The sequence below is a fragment of the Triturus cristatus genome, chromosome 11, assembly GCF_964204655.1.
Source record: "Triturus cristatus chromosome 11, aTriCri1.1, whole genome shotgun sequence".
NCBI classification, from domain to species: Eukaryota; Metazoa; Chordata; class Amphibia; order Caudata; family Salamandridae; genus Triturus; species Triturus cristatus.
In genome coordinates, this window is record NC_140594.1 from 233,403,628 (window position 1) to 233,426,912 (window position 23,285).

The following is a 23,285-nucleotide window of genomic DNA, read 5'->3' on the forward strand; positions in this document are numbered from 1 at the left end:
TCCCAGGTTGATGATGGTCTTAATTTTCTCAGCCTGAAGACCAACATTCTCCGTCTCTAATACCTTCTGGGGCGTCCGCGACCTCGTCCTCTCTTCCTTGGTTCGCCGTTGCTTGTTTGCCCGACGTCTCGCCCGTCTTCTTTGGCATTTTGTGATGCCTTCATGTCTTGTGGTCTTGGTCTCAATGTCTCCCTTCTTCCCTGTTTTAAAACATCCAATTCTTCCCCCACCGTCAGTTTAATTCCTGATATATTACGTGTCCCTTCATTTTCAGATTCACTTTCCCGTGCAGAGCTGGAAACTGAGGAAAGTTCCACTTGTTCCATTTGAGGTCCCTTATTCCCATATCTTTTTTTGGCTGTAGCTGCTCTCAGAGAATCATAGCGCCGCGAGAAGGTGAAGATTTGACCATTTGCGTAATCATCGCGGTCCCTTTTAAACTTCCATATCTTCCGTTCCTTTATTTTCTCCTCTTCTTTTTCCAGCCGCTTGTTCATCTCTTCCCTTAGTTTTGCTTGTTGCTGGGGATCATGTTTTTGTTGTTCAATATATGCTTCATGCGCGTCTATTTTTGTTAGTAAAGCTGCCCCATCTATTTCAGCATATTTTACTAAGATCTGGACTAGACGCCTTGAGGAGTCCAGATTGCATTCTCCCCATTCTGCCATCATAAGGGGATTGGGTGTCTCATAACTGGGGGCCAGCATAATTCGAAGCCCCCTTGGAATTCTTCCAACGTCTAAATATCTTTTAAGTGATCGGGCTTCCCACCACTTGGCAGTTTCTTGTTTTTTCATTTTCTCCAGAATTTTGAATTGTTCTCTTAAGCCAGTAGGCTCCTTATTAGTCTCATTTAATGCCATTGTTTGTATAGTTGCCTCATTCTCTAAAGCATCAGAGAATATTTCATTAGCGGCAAGCTCACGGGCTGCACGCGTGTCAGCCGACATCCTATTGGAGGGGTTTTGACCGAATTAAACTGCTTTTTAACACACTGGGGAAACAATATTACGGGCAAAGCTAAGTACACTTGTAAGTCCGTTTTCCCTCCCAGTGCGGGCACACCTCCTTCCCGGTAACCTCCAAGCCAGAAAGCCAACGTAATTTCTTACCGGAGGGATATATATATATAATTTCTAAAAAAGCACTCTTTTATGCGTATTTTATTCGTGGAAAGTATCTTGATAATCCACTGAAGATGCTGAGAAAAATGGGGGTCTAAAACCACACAATCCCCATGCATTTCCTATAGACTTTTTGGAACATAACAGCACGAAAACAGCAGAACGGAATTACAATAAATTGGCAGGAAGCTAGATCATGATCCAGAAAGTGTGTAAATCTGTGCATTCATTTTTGAGAAATTAAGGCTTTAAAATATTTGAATATCGGGATTGTTGGGTTTTCGAAAGTCTCACAAGAGTTCTGTGGTCGCACAAATTAAAAAATGCAGCTTTCTGATTGGGCAATAGGATTTTTACCCCCATTGCCATCTCACTCCTGCAAGTCCCGCCGGAGCTCTTGCTCAAATTGACTGTATGCAAAATGAAGATAAATGTGGCTGCTATTTCAGGACATGGGTACTCGCTCCCAGTGTCCTAACTGAATTTTATTTTTTAAATAAAGTACATGCCACGCACAGTTGAAAGCCAAGCATGGCGGCTAGGAAGTTGGCTGCCATTCGGGGTTAGCCACAGAGCATGACTGCAGGCCAGGCTCTGTGTCCAAAGGCCATGCATGGGATCGGGTTAACTTCACATATGGTGATAAAATATTACTTTACTTTAAATTAAAACCCTAGAAATTCACTGAAAAAACAAAGGTTAAATGGACATTATAATTAGGTGAAAATGGTCAGTTAAAACATGCCATTTTAAACTAAACAAAAAACACTTAAATTGACCAGTTATAGATATCTCAAGTAACTATAACTCATGCACTAAAGTAACTATAAATTGTACCCTCACCATATATTGCTAATTACCTACCATACTATATCACTCATGACATGTCCCATCTCATCATTGATAACATCACAGCAACATTTGAAATGACATAATTTGTGACAAAACTATGCATGGCGAGGGTGTGAGTTATACTTTTTTTATTGCACTAGTTATAGTTACTTGAGTTAACTATCACTCGTGAATTTCAGGTTTTTTTCGTATTTTAAAACAGTATGTTTATCTAACATTTTCACCTAACTATACCGTCCTTTTAACTTTTGTTTTTTTCTGTGACTATGTGCATATATTTCCACTTGAATAATACTGCAGATGCCAGCATGCTCCCGAACGTTGGTGGTGCACGAAATAGCCACATCTGCCTGCACATACAGCAATCACACTGCTCTCTGTGTGTAATGATGAGACGGATACTCCAGTTGCAGCGTTCTAAAGTTAATTATGGCTGAAGATGCAAACACATCAACTTCTTTTATAAACATTTTTAATACATAATTATTAATACATGTTGATGAATATTAAATAAAAATGGTTTTGTCTTTTTTTAATTAGCATTTAAAAATATTTATACATTAAATGAATATATGTTAATTAATTTCATTTTTTAATACATATTTATTTTAATGTGCTGTAATTTTTTATTTCATTGTATCCAATGTAATCATTATTATTTAAAAGTAATTTACATTTATATTATACATGTTATTGTATTTATTAAAGTTGAATAAACTTTAATCATTTACTGAGTACTTTCCCATGGGGAAATCACCAAAATGGCAAAGATCTCAACTAACAGGTGAAAAGTTTATTGTAGTAGCTTTGCACTCATAAATTCGGTTTTAGGCAGGGCCGAACTAGAACCCAAAGCAGCCCTGGCAATTTTGTCGAACCAGCCCCCTTTGGGGGTTTGGGGGACAAGTGTGAAGCACTCCTTCTTTTGTTACTGGAGGCCGACATTGCAGTACCGCTGCAAAACTTGCCCCCAGTAATAAAACCAGACCCCACCACTGCAAAACCAGCCCCTACCCTCCCGGGGAAACGCCTGATGCCCACTGTGGCCAGTTTGACCCTGGTTGTAGAAGGCTCCACTCCCTCATTTGATGGGGTGGATACATGCTTCAATTACTTACTGCTAATTGCGTTACTCTGAGTATGTTTCCAGCATAATTAATTACAGATTGAGGCGAGGAGGTAATGTCAGTTTACACCAAGGTGTAATTCTTCAGTTGGATTTAGTAAAGAGCAAAAACAAATGGAGAGTAACACTTAGGTGTAAGAGTAAATGTACATGGGTTTATTAGTTTTGTGAATCCCCCCATGGATGTCAATTTTGGGTAGTCAGGGGTTGCAGCTGTGATCTCTAGCTTGCTCCTGGGTACTCCTGGCACTTCCTTTGTGACCCGTGTCCACAAAGGAGGCAAATGGGCCACAGATACGACCCCTGACTACCCCAAATGACGTCCATGCCCCTCGCCCTAGGTTCCTATAATTTGAAGTTCGAACTTCTAGTTTCAACAGCAGTGGCGGTTCGCAGAGGGAGTGCTGCTGGGCGGTGAGGGGGTTGGCGGGGGAGGGGCAAGGTGGGGGAGTAGTGGCTTCCGACATACGGTCGAACAGAGTAAAGTAAGTAAATAAATAAATAAAACAATTTACCTTGTGTGCGCTGCATCGCCAACTGCAGCGCATGCAAGGTAAATTGTTTTAATTATTTATTTAGTTACTTTACTCACTCCGTTCCCCCATATGTCGGAGTCCACTAACCCCCCCCCCCACCCTGCCCCTACTGTCCACCAGTAGTAAATAATTTTTTGTTGTTAATAAACTGCTGTTTTATATGGAGAAGGGATTAAAGGGTCATTCAAGGGCTGATGAAGTGCAGGTTTATTGAAAACCAGACTACTGAAATTTGCAGCTAAAGAATTCTACATTTGGATGTACTATCACTCACCCATTCTAAAAATAATTATAAAAGCATTCTTTGTCAGCAACAGAACAGGCACGAATCCGCTGACTTGCATTCATATCTGCAGCAGTTCAAGTCAAAAGTCTAGCAAAATCCAGGGCCAGGTTTTTGCAGTGATTGCTCGGTTATCGCTCGAGAGAGGAAGTATAGCGACTCGCCTCACAGCTTTTCTGCTGATGGGAATCCAGCCCAGCACAGAAGCAGCAGGCTGTCAGCTGAAGAAGAAAAAAAAACGAGCACATAGCAGCAGCACACAAAAGGAAAAGCAACAAAATGCCCCAACACAAGCAGCACTCCTGGGCTCGTCGGTCATGAGAAAAAGCAATCGGTTCCTTGGTGAAACAAATAGACCCGGACTACCGAGTGGTGGAAATGAAAGAAGAAAGAACGGGTCTCCTGTGCCTGTCTACATTTTCTAGGCACGTGTTTCAGTCAGCTTGCTGGGATGTTCTTTTTTCTGGGCTACGACTGAATTTTTTTTCTTGGCAATAAAACATTTTTTTGATGGAATTATAACTGTCAGCTTCTGATCAAAACGAAGGAGCTACCTTTTCTGTGGCAGGAGTTATCTTTTTTTTTTTTTTTAACACCAGCTTTCCTCTACATTTCGTGATTTTTGCTTGTGTGGGATCTCCCCTTCTGTTGGTGGTGACCTACGGAGTCCCGTCAGTTTCAACCTGCACGCGCACAGCCCTCTCAGCGCTGCGGAGATAAGAGGGTCTTCAATTTCTTCTCCGTGGAAATCGAGGTTGTGTCCCTCGCGCGCCGCACATCCTGCCCGCCTCGTCACCAATGCCTTCCTCCCCCTCGCCACTCGGCCCTCTGGATTTTCAATTCAAACCAAAAATATCACAGACGCCGGAATTCCCTTCTGTGTTTAGGTCTGTGCGTTTTGTGGTATTTCATTCTCAGCTGTTGCGATGAAATCCGCAGTCCATTGGGGAGTGGCGTCACGATTCAACAGCAGAGTCCGTGGGAAGCAGGAACGCGATGCGAACAGCTGAATATACCTTCCCCAGTTTATAGGAGAAAAACGTCAGCGTGTTTTCAAGTGAACGGGTCACAACCTTTTCCCAGCGACATCCAATAGCGAGCATCAGAATTAAACCTGCTTGCATCCCCTGGAAAAAAGGGCTTGTTCTTCTCGCAGTATACGAGGGTCTCAATCATCCGATGAATATTAATGGACCCGTGCAGCACGCATTAGACCTTTCATTTTCTCTTTCCTGTCCATAACACATATTGCGCCTTCTTTCGTGGTGAACATGGTTTTATTTCCGAAGCCAGTTTCCCACCTCTTACTTCACACTGTGTGCAGCGCCGGGGTTCCTCGGTCGTGAGCCTGCCTCAGGTGCAGCCTCCTCGCTAAGAAAAAAAAACCAAGTACATACTTATGTATTTTCCTGCTTTTATTCAAAATGATTATGGTATGTGAAGCCTGAGCTCACGGACATGACAAATGAAAACCCCACGGCGTTCATTACAACACACTACACTGATTCCTGCCCCTCGCAGTGCTGCTAAACTAGCAATAACACATGGAGATATAACTAGTACAGCACAAGAGTTGCAGGAAACCAACTGGACAAGTGAGTAAGGAGTCACTGTGTCATCTCATCCAACCTCCAGTTTATCACCGGCTGGGGTCTCGTATCCTTTTAGGACGGACTCACAGGTACATTTGATGTGGTGGTGGGTGAGTTGCTGCTGTTATTCGTTCTAGTGATGTGACTGGTGGGCACCGTTCTGGGAGAATTAATTTTGCCTGTGCTTTGGAAGAGTTTCTTGGCGCTACTGCTGCTTGAATATTCAACATGGCGGACCTGGAGTCAGTGCTGGCTGATGTCAGCTACCTCATGGCAATGGAGAAGAGTAAATCCACGCCAGCCGCACGAGCCAGCAAGAAAATCGTCCTGCCTGAGCCCAGGTAAGCAGGAAGCAAATGATAGTCCCACCCACAAAAGTACATTAACTAACATATGGTTTAACTCTTCTGAATCAGTCTATACATTTGACTGTCCAATGTGGTACACAAAGAACAAATTGATGTCATATTTCATGCAAACAACCCACAACCCAAATGGTTCCATTTCGCATAATTGTACGTACATTTGTTTTATATAATGATCTTGAAAACCTTTCGTGGATCTAATGGGCTATCCCAATGATACGGGGCTTGGTTTGACCCAAGAGTAGAGCTTCTAACTTGAAAACACTGTTCTGATTAACGTATTGTAAATATCTTAACCTTTAGAGGGACCCTTAAAGAATAAGTTTAACTGACTGCTGCTATGGTGCCAACTTAATCTTTTGTTCCGACAGTCATATATGGTTTAATGGTCAGTACTCAAAGAGAATGAACAAACTTTCCAAAGTCTGTCATTCCTTTGCTAGTTCAGTATACATTTTAGGTCTCGCATACTGTCTGGTTGCGAAAGACCCATTGTGAGCTTAACAGGATATTACAGTGAGCTTAGAGCCCACTCATTGCTTACTATTGGTTAGCTTTATTGTCACACTCATTTGCTTGTTTCTTATTCGGTGATTTACCTTCCTCTTCTTGTGTTAGTCCCTCCCCTGGAGGAGATCCTCTTTACCATTCTTTTGATTCACTGATTTGTATCCTTCCACTGCTCTCTTTTAGGTAAATACTTTTTCATTTTGAAAGTGTATTTATTTTCCAGCTCTCTCCCTTGTGTGCTCTATCCCCTGCCATATAACCATCTAGATACCATATTCCTCTCTCCCTCACGTGTAGCTCATTCTATCATGTGCTTCTCCCTCAAAATGATTCCACAGCGCATTCAGTCTTGTGCTTTCCCTCATGCGTCTCCCTGACCCCATGTTCTCTCTTACTCCTGTGCTACTGATGCTTTCTCTTGTGTGTGTGTCTCCTCTCAGGGGCGTAACACAGGCCCCCGCAGCCCCCACAGTGCGGGGGGGGCCCCCTCAGCACAGCACTCTGGCCGTAGAGCACCTGATTGAGCCTGGAGGGGGCCCCTATACTCAAATTTCAGGGAGGCCCCCTCAATTTTCGTTACGCCAGTGTCTCCTCTATTTCACGTTCAATGTTGTTCTCTCCTGCACGTGATTCTCCCCTGCCCCCCGAGTTGCTCTCTTCCTCATGTACTGCTTTCCCTTTCCCACCGGCCCATTTTTCTTTCACAACACATTATTTGCATTTTGTGCGAAAGAAAACCAAAACATGTTTTTATTTAGCATATTTCTTCCTTCTTTTTTTGCACACATCACAGGCAGAGCCAGTAGGTCCAAAAGACCACACCTATTGCCTTTGCAAATGCTTGCTATTAGATAATCTAATCTTAAAGTTGCGTGGCAAGTTTTCATATTCATGTTTGAAAATTGCTTTTAGTTCAGACGTCAGATTTACATGATCCACTGATATAACCAAACCCTGACTCACAGGTTTGATATCCTATAATTTAGGTATTGGGCGGTACCTGAATTTGCCCCGACATGGTACAATTGAGAGGATATGTTCAGATTCGAATACCAGCGAGTGCACACTCCAGGGGACTGTCTTGTGTTCGGCTGTCAGCACCCCGGAGCTCGGCTTAGAGTCATGAGATCTTATCGAACAAGCTTGACTTGATGTGGGAAGAGAGCATCTGAAGTAAAACTGGGCGGTCCTGCACCACCTGATGCTGACTGATGGTTCAGTAGGCAGCAATGCCTGTCTTTGCTCCAGAAAGCCAAGGCCTCAGGGAGCCTTTTTGTGTCTGTTTTATCACCTTCGGTGAATGTTACCACATGCAGGCTCCCTTTTAGGTATGCAGATTTAAAGACTTTTCGAATAATTGAAATGCCTACCATTGGTGCCAAGCGTTTGGATACAACCTATTGAAAAGGCAAAAGTCTCACATTTTAAAGTAAACCTGCTCCGTTTGTGGCATGCACCTTTGCAGTCCATGTACTGTGCAGGAGGCCTTCCTAAGCGTGGCAAGAGGTGCCACTCATGCACACTTCCGGTTTGGGCTACTGCATAGTAGACATGTGGCGTAGAAGCCTGAAGGGCACATTATCTGTTCTTACCGCTCTCCACTTAACAATTTAGGATAAAATGGGATTGAAGGCCTAGGTCCGGTTTGTTATCTTCGAACTAGGAAAACACATATTACAACAAACATTGGCAAAGCCAGTAGGTCTCATTTTGGTAAGCCTTAAATGTTTTTATACATTCATTTCTTTTTTTCAAACTTACGCAGCAAGGATTACATGTGTAAAAGCAACACAATCTAAACACGCCACCCTCTATGGCTTGGACATATTCGCAAAAATGAGCAAAACAATGACTCGTCACTACAGCAAAAAAACTATTAAATGATAGTGGAAATGAAAGCAAAAGTTGGCTTAGTCGCCCTGACTCTGAAGCTGACTACTTTTTATGTGGGCTATAACCATCATTGTGGATTTCAGATGTCATCAGTGATGTAAATGCATAGTCATAAGCAGTACATCATAGTGGTGGAAGTTATCCTTATGTCGGTTATGTATAACCAGTGAAAGTGTTTTTGAACTTAAAAAAGTAGCTTTCTTTAATTGCTGGAAGACCTACGTATGTCTCCGCTTTAACCTTTGATTTTTTCATTGAATTTCTAAGTTTTTTTTAGCACATGTTGAAGTATTACCACCCTACTTATGTCTAGCTCTACTTTAAGCTATTTTTTTTAAATGTAAAGTAATATCTTTATTATGATACGTCTGCAGCCAACTCCCCACAGGCAGCCAAATCCCTCTGTGCATAACCAAATGCTCTGCATGGTGGGGGGTTAGCCGCATTCCATAACTCGCAACAATAGAAAGGAAAATCTTAATTTGCACTCCAAACTCAATGCTTCTGACGTCCTTCTTGATGTGACAGCTGAAGTACAAATGATATTACATATCATATTTCCCATGGTGCTGTAAAAGAGACAACTGTAGATGTACTATTGTTTATTAGTTTGATTATTTATTGTTATTTAATTACATTGTACTTTTAGGTGCTGTTACTTACTTTTATAAATATTGTGCAGTCTTAAGGAGTACATTTGGTATGCAAGATATGGTTTACATACTTGTGGTTTGCATCCTTCTCTATGAGCAATTGATTGTGGTGCTTACTATACTCTTAACGTTTGGTGATTTTCATGTATTTTGTTTTTAATTTGCAAACATAACTTCACTTTAACTATGATTTCTTAAGTGAATTTCTTTTTTTTTCTTTTAGAACATAACCAAACATAACCAAAGCTAACGATAACTTCTATTTAATCTTTGTCTTTTTCAGTTATTTTCATCTGTTGTTTTCTATCATTTGCCAACAGTTTCTGTACACAAATTGCAGTGGGTGGCATCCCTCCATGGCATCTGGCCTTTGGCTGTGTGCAGCTGGTTCTGGTACTGAACCAACCCCACTGCATATGGGTCAACAGACGCAGGGCATTGCCTCACAATGCCAGGGACTGCCAACACCTGGTGCACACTGTCAAAGGCCATTGGCAGTGGTGGTTGGCTGCAGGGTGTGGTAAGAAGCCAGGCCCTATGCTCAACCTACAACTGGTGGCCAGCCATATGTGTGGCAGTTGTCTAAGACCAACTGTAGTATGCTAAATTCTTTCTTTCCAGGTTTCGCAAAATTCTATGCTGGAGCTGCGAATCCCAAGACCCTAGAAGGCACTTCCAGGCCTTGGGTGGATCCAGAATTCACTAACCATGCAAAAAGTGTAAAAACATATAAAAAATATTTATTTTACATTAGTGCCCTGAGGTCGGGTAGTCTTAACTTTTCCCAAATAATTTTTTTTGCGATGGGCAGCCAGTTAATGAGCATTAAATTCACAAATCCACAGCTAAATTCACAAATCCGCAGTGAATGAAGGGAGAAAAAGCACCCTCAGCTATTGATATGCCTTTATTTTTTAACTGGATTCACAAATCCTTTTTGAACCTTTGTATGCAAAACCTGGTAAATCTATATATTACATCTTTCAAGCACACCCAGAAACATTTTTAAACACTAATTTCTCAAAACTACTGAATGGATTTACACAAAACCAATTGAAGGAACTCCCTTGATTACATTTCTACTTTCATTTCACAGGCCTTGAGTTTTGTGTGAGGGATACCCCGTACCCATCAGACGTTGTTTACAAGTGCATTATATTCTGTGGCACTTGTAACACGGATGGGATCTTCATCATGTTCACAGTGGAGTATCCCATGCACCAAGTTCTCTATCAGGCCCCACGTTTGGTGTCATTAGCTTGAGCTGTTTTTTCTGTTTTGTACAATGAAGAAAGAATCCCATGGGTTTGAAAATGGTAAATGTCACTTATTGACCGACCCCTCCTTACATTTGTTTTTGGCCCCTGCTTGCAGATCTGCACAAACTTGCCATGCCTAACCCACATTGGATACATTTTTAGTTGTTGTAAAGCTTAGAGTATATCTTTTTTACAGCTCCAAATTTATTAAGAATACAAACAATGACTTTTCAGTGGAATCCCAGACTACATATATTCTATATATGTGTTTGTGTGTGTGTATATATATATATATATATTATTCTCCAAAATGCCCAAGCATGCCTGGAAGCACTCAGCTGCTGTTGTGAAAACCGGAAGAAGAGATGCAAATTCTCGAAACGCGTCGGCATAGAGACTATAATGCCGGAATGAAACTGCTGGCCGCCATGAACTGAAAATAAAACCTCCGGTTTTCACAACAGCAGCTGAGTGCTTCCAGGCATGCTTGGGCATTTTGGAGAATAATATATATATATATATATATATATATATATATATGGGTTTAGAGCATTCAGAGACCTCCAGGCGCACAGCGCGTGGCAAAAATGAATGAACAAACTCCTCTTCGTCGGTTGAAAATATTTGTTTATTCACTCCCTTCTGCTTGCCATGACGCGTTTCGACCGAAAAACGGCCTTGATCACATGAGGCTTGCTTTACAAGAAGTGTATTTCAAGTGGATAACACCCGTGTCACGTGATTTATAGACATGGAAAATATACTATGTTTACTAGACATGCTGTTTTCGAATATTCAGAAAAACAGACTAAGTGGTAAATCAAATTGATTACAGAAAATTGTATCAAAGTCTATGTTTAAACCTGATAAATCGATGTTATCAAATGTATTATGCTCTTGATACAAATTGAGAGTAAAAGACATAAATGCCAATCATAATGCCTGGTTATCGCTAAGGGTATAATCATTAATACATTAATACAGCATGGATGATCATATTGTCTAAATGCCATTTTGTCAGGTGGTCGACCATCTGATACAGTATGTGCTGTTAAGCATAACAAATGATTTAAGGCAATTCAAACATGAGCATAAATATGAGATAAAAACCACTAATAAAAAATTATATCTGTATATTCCATGGTAATATTAGATAATATCACATATAAATAATCCCAATGAGAGAAAGTGCATATGTATGAAAGTGCAAATGTATATGTAAAGTGCTGAATGCAAATATGTGCAATATATAGCTAAATTTCCTTAAATAAAGAATTTCATATGCATGATAAAATAGATTGAATGTAAAAACCTAACAAGAACCCTTATTGTTAATAAAGTTTGTCACATTCAAAACATTTGCAAAGTGCTTTCTCAAACAAAAAAAACACTATGTGTTGTGCACGGCGAAGTTGTATGCTTTCAAGATGGTAAAGGAGTAGCTAAGCATGAAAGATGGACTCATCCAATGGGGACAAATGGGAAAGGGCTATCATCTTATAGAAAGTTGTATAAGTCTTCAGTGATGTTTAGTTCAAGTGGGGTCTTACTATCTAATTCCAGTATGTAGTGCGTCTCTAGTTGTCTTAGCATACGTTCTCTATTGCCCCCGTTTGAGTTTTGGAATGGCATCAATGACAAAGTAAGTGAGGCAGCTGAGATCATTGTTGTGTGCCATTTTAAAATGCTGAGCCACCGGGTAGGTGGCATCGTTGTTAACGATGGCTCTAAGGTGCTGCAAAATTCGAGCGTGTGCCTGAAGTTTGGTGCTACCTATATAGTTAAGGCCACAGCTACATGTAAGGACATACACCGCATATTCAGTGCGGCAATTGTAATGACCACCTATTTGGACTAAGGCAGAGCTAAATGGAGTATTGTAATGAGTCTTATTAACCCCAAATTTACAAGACCTGCAGGATGAACATTTGAAGAACCCCTTAATAGGTTGCAGCCAAGTCCCCTTTGTTACGTGTTCTGAGTTTTTGCTGACCAATTGATTTCTCATAGAGACTGCCCGTCTAAAAGTGATATTAGGTGCAGATGGAAGTCTAGGTGCCAGAACTGCATCAGTTTTGAAAATTGGCCAGTTGTCATTAATAATGGCCATAATTTGTTTGTGTTGCCGATTGTAAGTAGTGACTAATCGGGATGTGTTACTTGCCAATGGCTCAGTGGTTTCTGATGTTGCCTCAATTCTCTTGTTTGCACTCAGCAGAGTTTCCCTAGTTTTCAACGCGGCCTTGGCAGTAGCTTGTTGGAGGATATTGTTACTATACCCCCTAGTCTTCAATCTAGCCAGTGCCTATTGTGAACATTTAGAGTATTCATCCTGTGTACTACATATGCGTTTAATTCTAAGGAGTTCTCCATAGGGGATACTCCTGATAAGGTGGTTGGGATGAGATCTAGAGGCGTGGAGAGTGGCATTACCAGCGGTTGGTTTCCTGTATAAAGTGGATTCCAATCGTTTGTTGGCTACATAGATAGAGGTGTCCAAAAATGCGACTTTAGATGGACTGATGTGTGCAGTGAACCTGAGGTCAATGTTGTTGTTATTAAGCTCTGATATAAAACTCTCAACACTATCCTGGTCACCTTTCCAAATTAAAAACACATCATCGATGTATCTAAACCAATGTTTATAGATATTGGCAAAGGTGCCCATGAGAGCCTGCTCCTCCCACCAGCCCACGTGTCAACACGCGTAGCTGGGAGAGAAACAGGCTCCCATAGCCACACCCCGTTTTTGGCGATACACATTGTTGTCAAACATGAAAAAATATTGAACAGACACCACTTAACCATTTCCAAAAGCATCATATTATGATTGTAAAGGGCCAAAGGTCTTTTGTCCAAATAATGTTTGATAGCAGTTAGACCAGCATGATGGTCTATGCTGATATAGAGTGATTCTATGTCCATCACAACTAGTAGTTGATTGTCCTCCCATATGATGTTCTGAATTTTATCCAAGAAGTCACCCGTATCCCTGATATATGACGGGAGTGATTGCACAATTGGTTGTAGAAAAAAGTCTACATATTCTGATATGTGTTCACTGATGCCGCAAATGGCAGAGATGATAGGTCTGCCTGGTGGAGGATAAACTTCTTTGTGAATTTTTGGTATTAGATACAAAGTAGGGATAATGGGAAAATCAATCAACATGAAATTAGTCTCTTGGTTGGAGATGAGTCCTTGCCTTTTCCATCCCATAAGATCTTTTTTAAGGGTGTTGTTATATCCTGAGTTTTACTTAATTGTAATTAGCCTAGGTCTTCCTAGCTGCTCAGCCAGAGTGAGAGATGGTAACGGAATGTTGGTGTGACTGTGATGAATGGAATGCCTGGGTGCCTGTGTGGGTGAGTGATGACAGTTGGAGATGGGCTGAGCAGCTAGGCAGGCTGCTCCTGGTGGGGCCGTGATATGGGCTGTTACATGGGCTGACATAGAGGCTGTAACAAGGGCCTAAGATAGGCTAATGATGAAGCTGGTACGTGGCTGAACCTTGTCTGAAGTGATCTGGAACTGGAACTAATAAAGAAGGCTTTGAAATCTACAACATGGCTACAAGTGTCATCCTGTACAGATTACAACATATTAATTTTGGCGACGAGCGGGCCTGGACCCAAGCGTACTTAAGGACTGAACAGAAACCAAGGAACCACAAAGAAACTGTGAGAACCAGCGCAACTACAAAGAAACTGTGAGAACCAGCGCAACTACAAAGTAAAAAAAAAAGAAATGTACATGTAACAGTATGGAGTAAAAGGCAAGCTGGCCCCACCAGTGTCCAGTCATCGGACGGCCCCAATCTGTGACCTGCTTGATCTTACTCCATGGACTTGACCAAAGGTATGGTCTGTATGTTAGGGTGTGAAATGACTGCTTGTCACCCTACCACTTCCTTTTAAATCTGCCGTATGGATGTATCCGGTGGCTGTTCAAGATGTGAGTTGTGGTCCAACTCAGTGAAGTAAAGGAGAGTGGCTGTTCTTAGATGTGAGTTGTGGTCCAACTCAGTGAAGTTTTCACAGGTGCCACACAGGAGCGGTGTGGTTCTGCTATGATTGGTACTTTTATGGCACTTAGGAAGTACAAGCAGCGTCTGTGAACAAGGTGGAAATATTGTGCCTGGAAGTAAAATTTACAAGGAGTGAATGCAAGCTACATCTCTAACACAAATGTACCTGTGTAATTCTCAAGCGCAGCGATTCATGTGGTCATCTTGGAGTCTGCGCAAGGTTTGCTCTTTGACACATGAACTGAGGTGCTAATTTGTGAGGGAGAAAAGGACAGAACTATTTTACTCGTACTACTTGCACATAACGAGCTTTTCTGAGGAGAGTTTGGAGACTTGTCTACATGGTATGTTAACTGCCACGTATTTAATCTGCCAGTAGTGTAAACAGAAGGAAAATAGTACAAGACTTTGACTTTGAAATTGACCGTTGGACTGTAGTTCAAGTTTAAAAATCTGGCACGAGTCAAGCAACTCGCGCGCCTACCTTCTTTCGGTTGGTTCGGCGCGTGCAGCCTCTCCTGCGATGTGTCCTGCGTCATCTGCACTCTGATGTGCAGGGCGGCCTCGGCGATGTTGATTCATTTTGGTGCATGAACGCACCTTAAGCCACTCGGCAATCACGTCGTAAAACGTGCCGCCATCTTGAGTTTGGAGGCTATCTGCTGTGTTTGCCTTCGTCATTGCCATGCATGATATTTGCTGCCAACCACGCTGTTGTTCGTTTATCTTTAAATAAAGTTTCGTCATGCAGTCTAGGGACAACGCGACTTATACGTGATGGAAGCATCAATGTTTGAAGGAGGACTGTCAGACTCATGTCGACTCCACAACGAGGTCAGACTCTCATGGAACTTTGTTTTTGCCGGTAAGCTACCAAAGCGGATGATACATTTCAATGCCAATATAACAGTGACGGTGTGGAAACGTGATATCAGAAGGAGCCCCGCAGCTATGGTGATACTCTGGCCGGTTTGACAATGGATCAATGATGTGTTGTGCATCTTTAGTTTTAGTGCTGTCAGTTAGCTTTTGAAAGTCAAAGTAGCACTTGTGAAAATTTCAAAGTTGAGGAACAAGAACATTATGTCTAGTTTAGCACTCGGGTGAGAGGTCGCTCACCGGCGTTGGGTATAGTTTGCTGATGTGTTATAGTGTTCATTTTATGTCGTGATGCCACAGTTGTTTTATGCTGTTGTTAGATGGGACACCTTAGTCTCATGGTGGGTGGTCTTCACAGTTCATCCCTTAGGAATAGGGGTGAGGTTGGGTTTTGGTCCCACTTAGTGTCCTCTACATGGGGGTAGGTATATGGATTATCATCTTTTTACCAGTGGGTGTTATTACTGATATATGTACAAGGGTACATTGTTTGTGTATGCCACAGTTTCTCTTATGTGAGGGTGGTTATGGTCTTGGTGGGTGGTTTCCTACTTCTTTGTGTTGTGTGTAAGTCGTCCTGCGCTTCACGTGTTGTTCTGTGTAAGTCGCCCTGCGCTTCAGATGTTGTATGTGTGTAAGTCGCCCTGCGCGTCACATGTTGTCCTGTGTAAGTCGCCCTGCGCTTCAGATGTTGTTGTGTGTGTAAGTCGCCTTGTGCATCACGTGTTGTCCTGTGTAAGTCGCCCTGCGCTTCAGTTGTGGTCGTGTGTAAGTCGCCCGGCGCCTCACTGTGTGTACCCTCTATGTGGTCCATATTGTGGTACATGTGTATGTGTAGTGTTGGTTCAGCCTTGTTGTCTGTTTCTGGCCTCGGGTGTTTGTCGTCAGGTGTTTTCACCTTTCACTACATGTATTTCAAATGTTCAGGGGGAAGGATGGGGTCACTGCTAGTTTGACAGTTTAAGTCTTCCCCAAAGTACGCAGTGTTAGTCCGCGTTGTTATATGGTGTAATAATCTTCATGAGGGAGGATGGGTGATGTTGATGCATGTTTTCTATGATATGTCGTTTTTGCCTATCTTTTCTTTATTTGCCTTGTTCTTGCTTTAGTGATGTGTTACTTTTGGTTGCATCCTTGAGTTATGAATACTACGGTTTGTTTTGTGTATAGTACTTTGCTGTAGTAATGTAAACTTTGTTTTCATTTTAAAAGGAAAGGGATAATGTTATATCCTGAGTTTTACTTAATTGTAATTAGCCTAGGTCTTCCTAGCTGCTCAGCCAGAGTGAGAGATGGTAACGGAATGTTGGTGTGACTGTGATGAATGGAATGCCTGGGTGCCTGTGTGGGTGAGTGATGACAGTTGGAGATGGGCTGAGCAGCTAGGCAGGCTGCTCCTGGTGGGGCCGTGATATGGGCTGTTACATGGGCTGACATAGAGGCTGTAACAAGGGCCTAAGATAGGCTAATGATGAAGCTGGTACGTGGCTGAACCTTGTCTGAAGTGATCTGGAACTGGAACTAATAAAGAAGGCTTTGAAATCTACAACATGGCTACAAGTGTCATCCTGTACAGATTACAACAGGTGTCTTTAGCTTTGTTGTATGCCGCTAAGGTATTCTTGACATAGCAGTCTTCATTTGATAGTTGTTTCAGGGCTTCTTGGGTATATTGCTCACGTGGCCAGATCACTACATTGCCTACTTTGTCTGACATGTTAACTACAATATCCTTGTTGTTTTTCAATTTACGGATAAGTCTTTCATATTGTACATTTTGATATTTAGACCTAGACTTGCTGTGGTTGGATTTACAGTACAATTTTTTGATGTCGTCTATTATTCGCTCGTGGAAAATGTCTATAGCGTCTTTGGGCATCATTGGATAGAATTTTTAGATTTGGCTTTAAAAGGGCTGATGCCAGCACTAGATGTAGTGAGGTTGAGATCAGATAGTCTCTCTTGGAGTTTAACTGTTGGACAATATTCTTTCTGGAAAAGGCTCATTATCAAGCTCGCTGATGGTAAGCATGGCGGTAGCATCCGACGCCAAGAGATTACCGAAATTACTGGATGTGGAGCTATTGGAGGTGTCGGTCAATATATTTTGTGTATTGCCATTTTTTATAGTAAAGAATTTCTGTAATTTCAGCTTTCTGATATACTTGAAGATGTCAATACGAGTTTTGCTGTAATTAAAACTGCTTTCTGGGCAATACGACAGTCCAAGAGCTAATATTTACATGTCCGCTCTGGATAATGTGAGTTGCGAGAGATTGACTACTGTATTATTATCAGCTATTATCTCCTGCGCCATTGCTTCATTGTTTTTCCATTTCCTTTTTTTTTTATATATACCTTTTCAATTGAAAAGTACAGCTGAACCATGTCTGCACAGTAGTGACTGAAAAGGCATTTTTTGATCTGCTTATAACTATTGACCCAGAGGACAGCTTTACATGAAATGTCACAATGGCAATCAATCAATTCAGTCAGCTAAATTTTGACATGGCAAGTTTTGCGAAGACCAGTCCATGGAGAAAAAAAGTTAAAGGGGGCATTGAAAAAGTATACCATTTCCAATTTTAGCTCTCATAGGAAATTATGTTGAAAGATAGACCTAAAACCCTAAACGAATTTACACAAAACGTGGCATGAATGCTGACCTTTACATAGAAGGCTTGCATTTGTTATTATTTTGTTTAAAGCCTTCCAGTAGTTTTTGATTTATTTGTGTTTAACAAAAGTTCTGGGTGAGATTTGAAGGGAGAACACTTTTGTATATATCTGTTAAAATTTGCTAGTCGAAACTATCAATCACAATGAAGTTTTTTTTTTTTACACAACGTGATTGACTGGATTCTGGCTGAAACTTTGTTTTTCCACTATTTTGAGACTTGCTAATCAGCGCTGACTCGAGTTTTGCACTGTGTAAAAATGATTTCCTCAGTAATGTTAGGGGCAACCCCACAGGTAACCAACCCAAGTGTAGTGGTGAGGGATGCCTAGACGCATGAAAAATACAGTCCACTCCTGAGAAATTAGCGCTATTTTCGGTGTGTGACTGGCGAGTCATGGTTGACTCTCAAGCTTTCCAGCAGACATTTGAAGCACTGGATTCAGCTTCAGCTCCGCTTTTGTCCCTGACTCTTGAATCGAAGCTGACTTGTGAGTTTAATGTATTGTAAAAAAAAAAAAAAGCACTAGCAAAGCCAAAATTCTATAATGGGGTTTTGTTTTGTTTGGGATGTGGGAGGTAGGGCACAGCTATTGACCAGAGCCCCCTGTTCCACACACCTCACCAAACACCCACCTCGAAGGCCAGGCTCTCGCCCAACCCATGAGCTGGGGGTTGTTAGGCCGTCACTTGGGTTGGGCGCAAGGCCTTGTGTATTAAAAATTAAGTACATTGTAAAAAAAACTATGAAATTCACCAAAAATAGTTCAAACTATGGCTCAAACTGTAAAAACACTGAAATTCACCAGTTATGATAGTGAACGTACTCCGCACAGGACATAACTCACAGTGTCTGCCTGGCTCAAACACCTTTGACAATAGCACAGACACACAAAAACAGTTAACAGGAAAACATGGTGGAACAAAAATAAAATTGATTGGTACTAAACAAGGAGCAAGGTAGCGGACTGTGCATCCTGAAGGCGTGTCCAAATGTTGTGTAATTCAGGGCAAATCAAATAATATCCCCGTTCTTAACATTGTAAGTAGGTATGTATTTTAAATGCTTGCAATGTAAACCAAGTTAATGGGAATGTTCTTGGTGCCAGCTAAAACTTCCCTCCCTTTCACACTTTGCCTTCTGTTATCTAGTCTCGATCAGTACTTCACTCTGTATGTGTCTATAAACAGCACTGCTCGTTTCAGAGGCCCCTGTTCTCAGTAAAAAGCTCTGTTCCACTTTGGAGACAGGTCAGTTCGATATCAATGAAATAGAAGCCATTAGCACAGTTTTCAAACGCCTTAACTTGTGGGCCCAAGTCTGTTAAGTGTACAGTAGGATTTGGATTGCCGGTAAGAGAGTTGACCTTGCTTCTCATGGAATGCAAAATGCAAGTGCTGAACAATTTACTTTAGGAAAAAGCTTTACTGTTTCTGGTAAACGGCTTTATTATGACTCTTTAGACAGCAGTAAAAATCACACCCTGCGGTGTGTACCACATCACAGCAAAAAGAGTCGTTATAGGAGAAAAATTGTTACTATCAGCTGAATACTGCCTTGTATGATGCGAACAGCTTACATAATATCTTAGAAAAATACAACATAACGGGCCCTTTATAGAAGACATTGGGGCAAAAGTTTGCAGGTGAGAGTCCTAGTTGTGAAGCTACTAGTCATCCACCTGCTTGTTATCAAGAATTCTGGCAGCAAATATCTCCATGTGCAGGGATGTGCCCTCCTGAGTGCACTCAGTCATCACTTGAAACACAAGGACAAATTCCTAAAGCTCCGATTGGCCATGAAAACATACATCTTCCGCTCAGCTCATGGTATGAGTATATCAAAGTAGACAAAAAGTCTTCATCTTGGCCACCAATTCAGACTGCATCTATCACCAAACTGTTGGTCAAGTACTTACGACTAACTTTTGAGCAGCCACGTTCTCCTCAGCACTTTGGACATTTTGTTTCAGTGTAATTATATGAGAAGGATTCTTCTGCTGATCATACTGACTGTAACCTATATTTCACTACTGTCTGATATCAGTTTCTAAAATCCAATAAAAGGTTTTGAGCACAAAAAGAAAGATTAACTCTTGAACTTTTATGCTATTCACAGTGCATTGTAGACTCCTCAGATTATCTCCAAATTCCAAGCCACAGACTGTGACTGAAACAACTCAAACCATTCCCCATAGCTCTGCAACTTACCGGCGGATCCCCTCCCAGCAAACAGCACAAAGACTCACTTTAGGTCTGAAGCAAACAGTGGCAGTCCCTTGCCGCTCAAGCTGAATTATTTCTGGAGGACTATGCAGTCTACACAGCCAGTAAAACAATAGCAAAGACAAAGGGTAACCAACTATGCCTAGTAGGAATCTGAATCAAACATGTAAGGTAAACAATTGTTCAGTTGGGACTCGTGTCATGATACGATCAAAGGTTTGTTGTAATTCGTTTACCAATACAATCAGTCTTAGAGACACTAAAGTTGTCAAACACAAATATGTGTTCCATATTTGGACCCCTGTCATTTGTTTTGTAAACAGACCCACTTACACTGCACCTTTGCTCCTCACTGTGTGAACATTTTCAGCTAAGAGCACTGCAGTTGAAATGATGTGAACCAATATTATTTGCAATTAACATTTTGTACTAGCTAGCTTTATCGGTTTCCAGCATCATCATCATCTCCTCAGTAATCTTTATGATCCATCTTAGGGCCCGAGTACGATCTCGCTAGGAAAGCCCTCCATACGACTCCGATCCGGTGGGCGTTCCTAGCGAATTGTGCTCTGCGAGCCCGAGCGACCGAGTATGATGCACCTGTATGGTGACAGACTCGGTTCGCTCGGACTCCCATAGAAAAATGGGGTGGGTGGGGAATAGCGTACACCCTGTGGCGAGCACCCCATGGTGCCCGCCACACTGTGCGTGCATGGAAAGGGGCGATTCATGGGTAACCCCACTGGACAGATTCGGAGGGCCCTGGGTGAAGGGGGACCCGCTACAGCCCCCCCAAAGTCCGATTCCCACAGCTGTTTCGTCTCGCTGAGACCAAGTCGATACGGCTATCCGAATTGTGCATCGTACTCGCTCGTTCGGAAGCCGGCCCCATTGCGCGGCACGATTGGGCTGCGAACGAGTCGGACTGACAGTATCAGGTTCGGGAACGTTTCGGTTGACGTGGACGAGATCTTTGCATCATACTTGGTCGTTTGGAACTGGGGACGATTCGGTCGGAAACATAGGCTCCGAATCGGATTTGCTCGTTCCGGAACCTATCTGGAGCCCTTCCTAGCAAGATTGTACCCAGACCTTAGTGTTAAATTGTATATTGGAAACCATAGGCATAAGGCTTCCAATTCCCATTGTTCACCAAGCCAGCTAACTCTGATCCAGAATGCTCTGCTGGGACATTGTGCCACATCCTGTGATAAGTATCAGTTTGAAAAAAGTGAAAGACTGTGTTGTTTTAATTGCTTTTTATTTATCTATTTGTAAAACTACATATTATCTCATTTTAATATTGATAATATTGTAAATGAATACTATTGTTTAGTCAAAAAACAGTGATAGTGCACAGTCACATGTGAGACTTAGAGTAAAGTAGAGTTTGGCATTTACAAGAATGCTATGTGGGGGTTTCCACCAGAAGTCAGCAGCAGCGAAGTCAAAGGTAAGGTCATCTTATACTCTGAGCCTAATAGTACTTCAGAGATGAATCCTGCCCTGATTGATCTAAGATAATAAATGGATGTTTACCTATTTTGCCCCAACTTAGGTTTTGATATGGGTATCCTAAAATGTGGAAACGAAAGCTTTCAGAGAGTACTTTACCGGTTTGCAGCATTGCTTAAATTTCTTTAATAATTCTTGGTAAAAACAAATTCTTTTATATCATTTCCAGATGGATTTTTAATTCAACCCACATGATTGTTCATTTTAAGACGATAATGACCTCAAGCGTATTTATTTGTAGCCTATTATAATATTTCCTGAAAACTGCCAAAACAGTTGTACATTGCACAATGAGGAATGGAGGAATCATTTTCAAGTATAATATATTTGTGATATATGTCTAGCCATATTATTAATAAACTGTTTTAAAGGGAAATGAGATTTATTAAATTATAGCATTCTTGTACATGATGGCATGAAACATTCGTGCAGAAAGTAGAGGATGTGGACAGTGGCAAATCGCTGCACTATTTAGAGGGGCTTGAATTGTAGTGTAATCTTGTAAGAAACTTTTGGTTAAAGGCATTATACAAGGAGGACTAATCTCACTGGGTACCCTTTGTACATCCAGTGCTTTCACAAATCCCAAATAATGTTAGGTGGTTTTCAAGATAATACAAATAAACGAAAGTTCATGAAAAGAAGGTTAGTGGCCTGTCTTTCCTTGTTCTCACTGACTTTAGTCACTAAATAAAAAGAGATGCAAATGCTAAATGTACAGTTTCAGAGTGTGATAGCATAGGCTCAAAGATCTTTAGTAGTAAGATGTAAATCTATGCTACAAAGAGGTCGTTAAAGTTTTTCATAAATTAATAGAGGCAGATGTTTTTCTTAAAGAAATTAAAATGTAATTCTTATATAAGCTTCTGAAAGATAAACGTAACACAAAAACGTAGTGGAAACGTGAGCCATTACCAGGGTGCATGCATTGTATGCACTTTTTGTCTCATCCTATTTCCATTCACTTTTTTCATTACTTGGCTTGTGTATCTTGGTATGTGCCACCTCTAAAGGAATAGAGAAAGCTACCCTTAATCCAAGCAGTTCTGAGTATGTTCACATTACCAGATTGTCCCATTGGTAAAATATTTCCTAGATCATTTATTCCCAACAGGGTAGCTAATAAACAAGCACTCTGTTAGCACATCAATTGCCTAAGGATCCTATAAAAAAAGTTAGGCTCTCTAATCTATTTTACTTGACAAAAATATTTTAAATTGCCTTACTGGGTAGAAAGAGTACAAATAGGAGATGTGTATGAAAATGCATTCCTAGCTTATAACATACACAGAAATATTTCTGAATGCTCTACAGATGGTCCCCTGTGCCTCCGGGCTTGCCAGCCCATCTGGGCACCAGTGGGAGAGTCTGCCACACATCTCAGAAGAATGCAGGGAAACCCAGAGAGTGATTGACCCTGCTTCTGCAGCTCCAAAGCCAGGGACCTTCTTCAGCTCAAGACTCCACCTAGTGACCCGGGGGCACTGATTTTGCACCGTGTGTGTGGCTGGCTGCTTGTGCCACCCACACTGTCAACTCCGCTGAATCAGAAGCCCTGGGATTGATCACATCCGTTGATAAGCTCAGCTTTACACAAGCACAGGGATGACGGGCTACATCACTTCGCTCGATGTCCATCAGTACTCGCATACCAACTACATGATCCCTAATCACACAGTTCTCTTGGCTCTCATGATGGAAGCAGTTGAATCACCGAGTTTCTCTCATAACCCTTCTTACCCTTCATTGATGACCAGGCTGCTTGACA

General features: G+C 41.6%; 1 protein-coding gene across 1 annotated transcript in view; it reads left to right on the forward strand.

The window, feature by feature from the left end:
* The first annotated feature begins 5,362 nt into the window (after nt 1-5,362).
* The window catches only part of GRK3 (G protein-coupled receptor kinase 3), a 1,147,860-nt gene continuing 1,129,937 nt past the window's right edge, over nt 5,363-23,285 (forward strand). The window contains exon 1 of the mRNA XM_085636358.1: nt 5,363-5,854. Coding sequence (XP_085492484.1) covers nt 5,742-5,854 — 113 coding nt within the window. The 5' untranslated portion in view covers nt 5,363-5,741. The remainder of the gene's footprint in view (nt 5,855-23,285) is intronic.